At 47.0% G+C, this 12079-nt stretch overlaps 1 protein-coding gene across 1 annotated transcript in view; it reads right to left on the bottom strand.

The window, feature by feature from the left end:
- Positions 1 to 233: 233 nt before the first annotated feature.
- Positions 234 to 12079, bottom strand: part of nr5a2 (nuclear receptor subfamily 5, group A, member 2) — a 48771-nt gene continuing 36925 nt past the window's right edge. Inside the window, exon 8 of the mRNA XM_018753955.2 lies at positions 234 to 570. Coding sequence (XP_018609471.2) covers positions 323 to 570 — 248 coding nt within the window. The 3' untranslated portion in view covers positions 234 to 322. The remainder of the gene's footprint in view (positions 571 to 12079) is intronic.

Raw genomic sequence — 12079 nt, 5'->3', positions numbered from 1 at the left:
CGTTCCTAAGCGCACGCTGCGCTCCCTTTGCTTGCGTGTCTGTACTTCTTCTCACATGACGTTGACCAGCATTCGCAAAAATAAAAATAGGCTGATAAACGAAAAACAGGAAAGTCACGTTTTAGCAGGTAAGCGCTCATGTCCTTGTCTCTGGCATGGATCCACCACTGGTGGACATCAAATGTCTTGCATGTCTCAGTAAGAGTCAAAATTTTGAAATATTGAAAGTCGGCAATAGGGGGGTGGGGCACAGGCCGCGGGTCAGGGCCGTGCTGATGGGAGCGGGGGGGGGCGCGGCGGGACCGGCGGCCAGACGTGGCGCTCAGGCGCGCTTGGCGTGCAGCATCTCGATGAGCAGGTTGTTGCACGGCACGTCTCCGTTCAGGTGCTTGTAGTACAGGTACTCCTCGGCCTGCATGCTGATGGCGCGGATCTCCGGCAGCCGCAGCAGCAGCTGTCCGAACTTGTCCGTCTGCTGGGGGTAGTTGCACATGGTGTAGTCCAGCAGCGCTGCGTTCACCTGCTCCTGGACGCTCTCCACCAGGTGGAAGTTCTCCAGGTTCTTCACGTCTACGAGGAGAAACGAGAAGGCGTTAGCGCTCGTGCCGTCATTGTAAATTCCGCACTCGCGTTTCTCTTCTGCGTTGACAGCGAGGTTGTTTTATGTGTGTCGATGGCGTTAAACGCCCCGACTTAAATACAGCGTGCAGACGCGTGCAGCTGATAACGCAGCAGAGCGCGGAACTCGACACACAGCAGGTTGGTGCGCGCCGCCATTTCAGCGTGATACAAGACACGCGCTTTCGTCGCGCAAAATACTCCTCGTGTAAAAAACTGTCCTGCTTCGTACATTTTTTTTTTTGGGGGGGGGGGGCTACTTCGGGAAGGGATCAGCTTATTCCTAGAGCTAAATAAATGTAAACATGGCTAAAGTGCTTACAGTGTAATATATGAGTGGCTAATGAATCCCTGGTGTGAGTGCGCATTTAATCTGTGGCGGAGAGCACCACATGTGCTCTTTTATTAATTCTTCTGACCCTAAGGTTGAGCGCAGAGCAGGAACCCCGCGCAGTTCATTCTAATAGAAGCTGACAGGGTCCCCGTGTCTGCCCGACGCCTCCGAATGCCGGCGAGCGGCGGCGGCCCGCCGGCCGTCGCTAATGAACCAGCTGGCTCCGCACTCCGCCGCTTCCCAAAGCGAAGTGGCCCACGCGCGTCTCCGCTGGAAGGGCCGAACGCGACGCTGACTAATGAGGTCCGCGAAACGAGCGGCGGGACCTCCGGAGCCCCCGTGCGCGGCGGAAGGTTCTCCCTGACCCCCGCGTGACCCCCAGGGGCCGGCTCAGGACTGAAAGCAGCCACTGGCTAGTGATTCCATCACCCCCTGGGACCCCCCCAGGCACAGAACAAAACACATTTTTGCCTTTTTTGCCCCCCTGCGATGAAACCAGAGTATGATCTGAAATTATAATAAATGACCCTCCTCCACTTTCCGTTAATTAAAAGGATGTTCTGTGCTATTTTCACACTACTTAGCAATAATTTGTTCAAATGTGGCATTAAAGATTTATATGGGAAAGAACGACACCATCGGACAAATTTTTCATTTGCGACCGTGCTGTTTCAAAGGTCATTTCGCTACAACAATGTGTTAAAACCAGTGGCGCACAGGTATCTGATGAGTTCTGTAAACTGTTTTGCTTCTGACTGCAGTCAAAGGCTCTTTTATCGGAGTAAAGAATAAACACATCGCTTACTGGATATTATACCAGATATTACGTATTACATACATTAGTTACTATCGATTCCCGATTTGAAGGCTATGTGGAACAGCAGAGATTTACAGCTCTTTTGGACTAATTGGGAAAACGTGATGAAAAGAGAACAATTATAATTGCTAATGAACGTGGCGTACCTTTTGAAAAAAATCTAAAGGAAAAATACCAACGTGATAGGGCACTGTAACTGTTACACCGGTAATACAAACGTTCCATTTTTTTCAATTCATTTTTCATATTTCACATTTTCAGCAGCATGAAATCCAGATTTTTTTCAGGCCCTAATGTCAGAAAATAAAAGGGTATTATTATGAGAACTCTCCTGTGAGGGAGCCAGGTTGAAACTCGGTACGGTAAGTACTCTTATCTTCCATCTCTACATTATTCACTGTGGGACTAATTATCAACTTTTTACATGAAACACTTTCACTGTGCGCACCCTGTGCCGACGCCGAGCACTAAACCCTTAGGTCTTGGAATACATTGTTCATTTGACTGGCAATTGTGGCAAACGGCCATACGTACAGTACGAGCACAGCATCAATATGCAGGAATGTGTTTCTCTTTAATTAGACGCAATTCTCCTCGAAAATTCACCAAACTGACTGAGAGACATAAGGCTGCGATGGCCCCCTGCCTTTAGCCCCCTCCCACTATACATACAAAGAATGTCACGTTTTGCATACGCTCTCGTTTGCATCTCGCACGGTCGATGAATAAATTAGTAGAAAATGCTCCTATTAATAGATGATGTGAAAGGTACAATGATTCATGCATTATTAATGTAAAATTAAGAATAAATAAGTAAATAAAATACGTAGAGCGTAAATTAAACGGACAAATATAAAAATGTTAACACTTTTTCCAGTTTTATTCAGTAAAATCCAGCAACGTTTATAAAACTGCAATGTGAATAGTCTTAATTTACACGCCACAAAACTCTACAGCTACGTCTCTGTCGGTTATTTTTTGCACACGGTTCTTTATAATACATATTTATCAGAACAATGCATGTGAAAGCTGCACAAAAACAATCGAACGTGCCGGTGGCCACCGGCGATGCTGAAACATTCGGGCCACCAGGGCTCCCAAAAGGCAGCTCCTTGTGGGCCTTCGCGATAAGCTGTGATCATATATGTTTCACATTTCAGTTTTAATCAATATTACGTGTCACCAGTTACGTGCTGGAATACTTACAGCACCGTGGCAGCCCAGAGACACAGGTGAACAGGTGAGGCTCTTCCTGGGCTCCCTGGACTAGTCAGAACGGTGCCAGAACAGACATTCCCGCCACCAGAGTCTGGAGACTCGCAAAGGTCTCGACCTGAACTCGAGAGCCTTTCCCTCTGGTACAACTCTCTAGACGGTTCAGAACGACAGAGCATTCAGGATTACATTCTAGCAGCTTATTCAATAGGAATTTTTGTGAAAACAAAATTTTGGTAGCAAAGCGATCACAGTATTTTCAGTATTTCTAACCCCTGGAATACAATTTATGTGGAACGTCGTTAAGAGGCGAAGAGTCCAACAGCAGGATGGCTCGGGGGCCCTGAACTACCACCGTGGCAGTTCACGAACGTCTTAGCCGAAGAAGCGAGACGCCATCAGGTGAGACGTGCACCCGTGTTTTACAAGTCGCCCTCTCCGCGTTATTAGCGTCTCGATGCGTCTCCTGTGTACCTAACCTGCTTCTTTCCACACTGTGTGCACGCCGTTTCGTGTCACACACACATAGACGCAGAAACCATTTTTGTCTTATCCTCCTTTTAATATCTCATTAATATTGCATTACCTGCTTTCATTCATCATAACGTTGCGACTTGCAAGGGACGTCTCTCTTTTAAAGGTCCCATGTTCACAGTGCTTTCAAAATTGCCCTCTTCCCTGGGGCCATCTGCCTCCTTGTCTCTCCGGTCCCCAAGCGGATTTCATTTATAAGCATAAAACGAGGAAATCCGAACGAGACGCCCTTTAACATTTCATATTGTACTTCAAGGAATGTACCGAGGAGTATCGGCAATGTGAGTGCCAGGCTCCCCCGGCGCCAGGCTTCGGTCTTAAACGATCACTGAGAACTCTTTGGCACGCCACCAGACTTCACTGGATGCTGGCCCGCTATACAGTTACAAAACCGTGTTTGTGTATATCCTTATGTCCCTAGCAGCAGAGGAGAATGTAACAGGTGTCAGCCGAGGAGCTCGACGGTTACAATTAAATCCGAACCTATTCTTGGCCTCTCGCTTATTGACAGAGGCATAGTGAACATTCTGTAAAGGGAGGAAAAGTTATCGTCCCCATTTTTCATTTTAAAGGTTCATTTTTTTCCTACGCAAACTGCCGTCACAATACATTTATGAGCACGTATAAATAATATAACGTCTACAGAAATGTGACATTGATTCCACCGTGTTTATTAATAATCAATGTCACTGACATAACATTTTCTAACATGACTCCCGAGTCTGTCGCAATTTGCAAAACCACGGCCGACATCAACACAGAACAGCCACGCACATTAATTACCCCTTGCAAATCCAATGCATAATCCATATCCACATGGGACGCGGGGTGCGCAGACAGATTTGTTGATTCTACATTTTCACCCGAAAGGCAGGCTCACTGCCCGTTCCCGACGTACACCCTGAGTATTCCTAACGCAGAAGGATCATTCTGCCGGTATATTAATTTCTTTGAGTCGTCTCGGGGCCCCGCAGCAGCGTGCGATCCGGTCATGACGAGCCGACGGGGACCCGCTTCGTCGGGGTGTCAGAATAAAGCATGAAAGCTCAATCTGCTCACCTACTCGGCCGCGCCGCCTCGGACGTTACGGAGGAAAATTAAGCAGGATCGTCCAGTTGGGGATATATTAAGGCAAATTTGAGCGCCGGTTGTTGTGCCAAATAGGTAGCGCAATCGGCCCTGGTCGCCCAAGGACAGGTCGGCTTGTTCAGCAAGTCGAATGAGGGGAGAAAAGTGCCTTAGGTATGATGAAATAAACAAGAGGAGTGCAGACAAACCCGTCTTGTTACAAATGCAAGCTGAGAGGCACGCGCCATCCTCCAGAGGTGAAGGAAATACATTTACATCTATTTATTCTTTTGTGGCCGACGCCTTGGTTATTAAGAGTTATGAGGCCTGTGTGGATAGGCAGAGTTTTATATTATCCAGAATTGTCTGCACGCAGCACATATAAGAACTAACCGGCAAGCTGCTCTTTGCACAACACCATCCATTTATCTACACGCCAAGCAAGCAAACATATACACCCGGTATAAGGAAGGTAGTTCTTCGTGTCTTTTTATCTATCTCACCTCTACTTGCTATGTATCTCGGGGGTCTATGGTACATATCAGTCTGCCATTGCTCTGTATACACACGCACACACACGCACACACACACACACACACGTGCATATATTTTTCCCCCAAACAAACTGTGAGCTTACATATGTTTATTGTAGTCATAATTATATGTCTGTAGACCCTTCCACTCGAGGTAGAGTACAGTAGAGTATACTGTGATTTGGTGTTTCGGGGACCAGCTTCACTACTTTCACTACTTTACTTTCCCAGTAAAACAGTAGCTACAGTCGTAGCGGTAGAAAAACGCAACGGAGCTGCCGTTCACCTGCCGACCGGATGGCGCAACTGCTCAGAAAGACGGCGTGCTGTGCAACCAGGGAGGACTCGGATTAAACCAGTCCCACGGCTTCCCCCGTGACAGCGTGGCATTATTCATGAACGGTAAGAGGGCACACCCCAGCAACAGGGCGGGCGTGGCGCGAAAGAAATCAAGAGCTCCCTCCGGCAAACACAAGTGCCTTTCAACGGGCTGACCTCCAGCAGACCCGTGTTCTCGGGAGCCCCGGCTCGCTCGCCTCCTAATGCTCTCCAAATTCAATGAAGTGTTTCGTTAGCTGCCCCAGACGCAGCCCTCATCCCGTCCGAGAGCCCGGTACGGCAAACGGAACGGGCCGGAGCACGTTTTTAAAAGATCCAAGTGAAAAATGACAATGCCACGGAAGGCGAACCATTGATGTCGCTTCAGTGTGGTTGGTTCCAAAACAATTTTCCGTGCTATCTAACAATTTAATCCAAGTAAAATCCGGAAGGGAAACCTACATATAAGATTAAAGAAACACGCCACGCGGCAGGAAAGCGGCAGCAAGCCGCCAGTAATCGGCTCACAAAGAATCGGTCGTCAATACGAAGCAGCGTACGGTAAAGCCTGACAGATGTTTGCGTGAGTGTTTTCTCTTATGCCTCATTTCAGCCTGGGCTCTGCCTCAAGGATGGAGCTAAAAAGATCCAGCAGATGAAATTTAAGAGCCGGGGGCCTTAAGCCTTCGAGGTAGGAGAGAAGCGAAGGGCGACGAGCTGCGGAGGAAGAGCAAACAAGGGCCCGCGCTGCGCTGATTCCGCTCAAGCCGGTTTACACTCAGCAGAGTTTACACAAATAATTCAGCGTGTCTGGGAGCAGGGGCTGTGCTGAGGGCCTTGTTTATGATAAAGTGACAGAAAATCATTTGGGGGTCAAGTATCCCCTCTTTCTTTAAAATCCAAGAGCAGCAGAAATCCCGCCCATAGTGGAAAGCACACACCTAATGAGGTCATTAAAGCCAAGTTCCCATCAATATATTTTTCTTTCTTTTTTGGCAAATTTAAATTAATAATTCAGCACAGTGCCTGGGGATGTATATTTGCTGAGTGAAGGACAGCTAATCCATAGTGTAATTTTTTTTCCCCTACACATCCAAACCGTTCCTTTTTCTCCTTACAGCTGACAACAAACACGGCGTACTGCTGACTAAAGATCCAGCAGGTAACTGATTACGTGACACGGAGTACGTACACGTGACTATTTTTTTTACGCGTTTCATTTATTCGCCGGCATCGGACCCCGCGTTCTCCCGCGCCTCCGGGGTAATTGTACACGACAGGTTTGCGACTATGCACATGCTGCCTGTCACAGCTAGGTTTCTTTACAGAGAGGTACCGGTTCATTACACGATCCGATTACCGCCGAAAGGGCCGCTAACAAGGGCAAATTGTATCCCTGGTATAATTACGCAGAAACTATGCGTTTGGAAAGCCCAGTCGACTAGCTTTACGCAAAGCAGATGTCTCTTTCCTTCGCCCTACCTGAGTTTCGCCGATATGGCTACGGGATGCGGAAAAAGAGAGAAGTGCAATTCTCAGACGACGGAAGACGTTGCTTTCTTAATGTATCCATTTTATCCCCTTCAATGAAAAAGCTTCCAAATGGACAAAACAAAGCGTTCGCTTTGTCGAAACGCTTCCATTAGGATGCATCGTCGTCTCCCTCTCGGGCCGAAGGATAGGACGTGCTCCGCTCCTTCGGCCGGATCTCTCCCCGCCGCGGTAATAATGTTCGAGATTTTCCCCAGGAATACACAATTAATAAGACGCCAGCCGGAGGAGACGCTGTCCGTATCCTGCGCGGCCATCTATTGCCATCGTACGATGGCGTTCAAAGGCCAGAAACCGCAGTTATTCCTCATTCCTTTTCCGACACCCAACATGTGGCGGCGGACTGACAAGACAAGGCCATTGTGGCAGTAGATCTCAGCCTTTCGCGACGGCTTTTGCCTTCAGGCTCCGTCAGGCTGGAGACGGTTAAGGAATTCAGCTTGTCGTCAAAGCATACAGTCTGCATTCTAGTCCTCCCCAAGGGAGAGGAACTGTGATGAATACCGTCATTTTAATTTTGCGTTGTCCCACTCACTTCTGGCCTCAAAGCAGCAAACAGCAAGTTGACTTTGCATTCTATGACAGGACAAAGGTGAGAAATGTCTAACATTGGACAGCTTGCGGCGGTGCAAAACACTGCAGCTTGCTTTGGGCGCAAAGCGTGGGCTGTTAGGTTGCGTCGTGTTGCGGATCAACTCCGAAATCAAACAAAATCGCCGTCCTCGCACGACCTGCTCCGATGTCCGGACCTGACCGCTACGACTTGTCCGGCTGGACTAATGCAACGACTGAAGGCCTGTCCAAAAACAACAAATGTTACTTACAGTACTCATGATGCAATACAGCTGACCTTAGCAGATCACGCATATTGCCGAAATCGAGTAATCGAGCATGCTACGTTACTTCTGGTAGGCCAAATAACAAATAAATAATCACCAACATCTCCCGCTTGTCTGCAGACCCGTGGCCTTCCTTTATTACTTGGTGCTCTGTTGGTAATGATTTTTTTACCGCTTCACGCCCGTGTCTACATTATTACAGAGCCCCGGTTTCCCGCGTACTTGGCCTGCTGCGGCCCACCGTCCTCCGGGGGAGCACCGCCTGGCTCCATTCACCGCTTGTGCGACCGAGACAGTTTTATAGATGGCCGCAGCACAGAAATCTTTCTGCGGGATCGATGCAGAAATGACAGGTTTTTTATGTAGAGGTTGTGTAACTCCTTATCTGTGTTTGTGCGCAATGGTTAAATAAGCTGGCCGGCAGGGCCTGATCAATAGTGGTCTTGGCCGTGGCTGTTGCTCTTTCGCTCCATAGTTTGCTCGTGCCGTTGACTGTCTGGGAGAGGTCCTTTGCCGCAGGAAGCAAGAAAATGGGTTTGCGTGGCACAGCCTGAGATGCTGTATATTTAATTGCCGAAATTGGGCAACATTAGCGTTACAGCGTAACATTAGCGTCTCGCAGGCATGGTGCGTAGCAGCAGGGTGGCACAGTGAGTAGCGCTGCTGTCTCACAGCGCCTGGGTGGTGCGAGAGAATGTGGGTTTGATCCCTGCTCAGTCTGTGCGGAGTTTGCATGTTCTCCTTGTGTCTGTGTGGGTTTCCTCTGGGTGCTCTGGTTTCCTCCCACAATCCAAAGACATGCTGTTCAGGTTCCCCCATAGTGTGTGAGTGTGACGGAGTGAGTATGTTTCACTGATGCATGGATGAGTAACCCCTTGTAAGCAGTGTATCTAGCAGTGTAGTCACCTTGGTGAATAAGGTGTGTGGGCTGATAATACTACGTAGTATCCGTTGTAAGTCGCTTTGGAGAAAAGCATCTGCTAAGTGAATAAATGTCCCCCTGAGCCATAGCTGCAGGGACTCCTTGGTCACAGGAGCACAAACTTGGAAAAGCTTTGCAGTTTCCTTCTAAATTCAATTGCTGCTGTATATGTAAAACTGAAATTAATATAAATCTATTAAATTTTTTTTAAAAAGGTAGATCCCACAAGGAAAGACATACATGTGTGGATTTCTTTGAGTCTCCGCACTGCTTGCTGCTTCATTTTTTTTGTTTTCAGGCTACTCCATATTCCAGTGAACACCTTGATTTATTTTTTTAGGAGAAATTCTTACCCAGATTAAGCGATATAAATCAGAACCTGAGCAGTGTCAAGAAGAAACATCACTGTATTATGTGCCTCCTCCAAAGCCACTATGTTTCCTAGAGAAATAAGCGCGAAAGACCAGGCAGCAGTGTGGTCATATGTAGGACGTTTTGCGGAGATGTATCGCTCGGCGTGTGACGTGTGAGCCGCACGTTCCAGGCCTGGCCAGACGGATATGTACCTGGACTCAAGCCTTGCACGCTGTATGCAACCGGTAATAAAAGCTGAGCATTGATTTCCTGTTGCCGCCTGTAACTGTTAATGTTGATACATCAATAGCCAAAGGATAGCAGAGGGCTTAATAGGAGCTGGAGAATGTGGAGATACGGGGGGTGCGGCTCTAAATCACAGGATCCATCCCGGGAATCGATACGACAGTAACTGCAAGTGTCCCTCTGCTTTCCAAATGTTTTATAATAAACTGACAGCACGTAATAAGAGCAGGACCATGGGCCGGGGGGGATCCCCTTATCTGCGGCATCTGTGTCTCGCAGTGTCCTAAATCACATCTGGCGAGACAGCTGTTTTTATTTTTTTAAGAAAAGTTCAGCGTTCAACATTACTCTGCCGGAGTTCACTTCTGTACAGCCCGCATGGAGCAAAGCGACGCTGAACGTTCAAGAGAAAGAAAAAAAAAAAAATCTGTATTACTTTTCTGTCTGAATTACACAGGGTCTTATTCGGTGCCCTTAAGTGGATCTTGCAGCCGGGTGAAGATAAATCTAATTCAGGAGGGAGATGCGGCGTGGATTTATTTATATCAATGTAACAGCGGGTTCATAAAGGAAAATGTATAAGCCGGATTAAAGGTAAAGATGCTTAAAATGCCTGAAAAGAAGAAAACAAACATCAACAAGAAACAAAGTGAAACAATATAAAATATGAAGTGCTGAAATGCGCAATGCGGAGGGACAGAGGAAATACGTTTAATACAACTTGTGTGAAGCAAAGGGAACTGAGGTCAAATGTGAAACCCTGTAATTCAGCAAGACTCGGGCTTAATCACAGCCACCCGACATGATGCTTTATAATACTGCTGTCTTGGAAGTCTTGGGCTTTTAAAGCTTTATAAAGTCTGAAAGCCTTTTAGAGGCTTATTAATGCTCTTTTTTGAAAGCCTTCGCTGTGTGTCTCCATGTTACGGGAGAGAAAAATAACACTCCAGATGATTGGAGCTGTTTGCTTGGAAGTTTAAGAAAATGTCAAAAGTTTGTGCAGCGCATATATGAAACCGAAATGCATCGAGGAGATCCGCATTTAGGGAAAAAACCGCCAGCGGCACGGATCAGAGTGGAAGCTCCCCCGTCCTGTGTTGAGGTCAAAACCCCACCGACACCAACAAGACGTGCTCGAAACAAGGGGCCCCGGGGTCAAAAAAACATCGAATTCACGATGCATGCGTCACTCTATACAGCACTAATCTGTTGTGCTTTAACTGTACATGTGCTACACAGATAAGCACAGTTGTATAGCTTCATTTTTCATGTAGATATGTAGACAGATGGAGTGTTGCTTGAAAGGATGTGACCCTTATAGGGACGGTCGTTATTTTTGTACAAAATTTCACAATAAATGTATAAAATCTAAATCTTAAATTTATAAAGTGAATAAACAATTACAATTTACATATCTACTTACTTGGTTTAACCAATGCAATCGGCGATTCGCTTATTTTTGCACCTGCACTTCTTCCGATTTTCTACTACACACCTGATTCCCTCTTAACAAACATGTGGTATTGGTCGTTACACACCTATTATGTCAGATGGAAAGACTGGTTGCGAATCAATAATCATTCTGTGGTAAAACTAAGGGACACAAGGGGTTCACATACTTTAGAGCTGTACTGTAGATAGAAGATTCATTGATCAACTGATTTATTGATTCAGTGAAGGACATGTCACAGAGCACTCTTTGGGACATCTTAAGAATATGACAAAATATTTGTCCCGAAAGTGCTACAGTATAACATGCATTATTTAATTTTGAGTATAAGCATTCAGTCGAAAACAATTTCAGTTGTACTTTAAATACAGTATGCACCTTCACGCATGCAGTACATACACACATTTCAACATACATACTGTAACGACCCGCGTTACTGTGTTTAGGCGGGAAGATTGGTTTATTGTAAATAGTTGCATTATGGGAAAAATGTGGAATGTAAGTGTGCAACCATTGGGAGCACTTCTGGGGGAAATAATGGGGTGACCGTGTTTGCCAGTGTGTTGGGGGAGAGCTAAGGGGTGCTAGGCAGGCTGGGAGGGCTGGCTAGAAGGGGAGAGCCTGAAACCAAGAGCATCGTTTCCCTGTGTGTCAGTGCTCGAATAAACCGTTTGAGACGAATGCTGCCCGTGCATCCTTTTTCACCCCATCCAAACCCACGGTGCTGCGCACCACAATACGCTTAGATGAGTTGCTCCTATCAGCGAAGAGCGTAACGGCTAAGTGGATTAGCGGACCTTTACACGCAGGTGGAAAGAAGTTTCTGTCCGATTTGTGCTGACCCTCTGCCAGCCCCGTGGCGACAGCCCCCCGAGCCTGGTTTATACGCTTATTGATTAGACTGAATCGCACAACTTCCAGATGACTTACTGCCCGTCACTGCCAAAGTGCTTGGCTCACTAGAAAAACCTGCCCCTATTATCTTGCATTTAATTAAGACATAGCTGCAGTTTTATGCCCCATTATTCGCCTCGGCTGGGTCTCACAGGCGTAAATATTGAACCGTCGCGGCCTCTGAATGTTAATCAATCTCCCTAGAATTCCGAATGATTTCATGCATTTCAGGAAACGAATATTTTGCGCAAATTATTAACGGACGCGTACCTTACTTAGCTCCCCGTCCTGCGTTCAGGATAAGCGGATCGATTCTGACGCGCAAAAGTGAGGCATGCCTCCTTAATTAGAGCCCCTGTATATGGGAATCTGAATTTTGGGAGGGA

This window comes from Scleropages formosus, chromosome 9 (genome assembly GCF_900964775.1).
Source record: "Scleropages formosus chromosome 9, fSclFor1.1, whole genome shotgun sequence".
Lineage (NCBI taxonomy): Eukaryota > Metazoa > Chordata > Actinopteri > Osteoglossiformes > Osteoglossidae > Scleropages > Scleropages formosus.
Note: the sequence above shows the minus strand (reverse complement) of the source record. Positions and strands in the feature narration are given on the sequence as shown.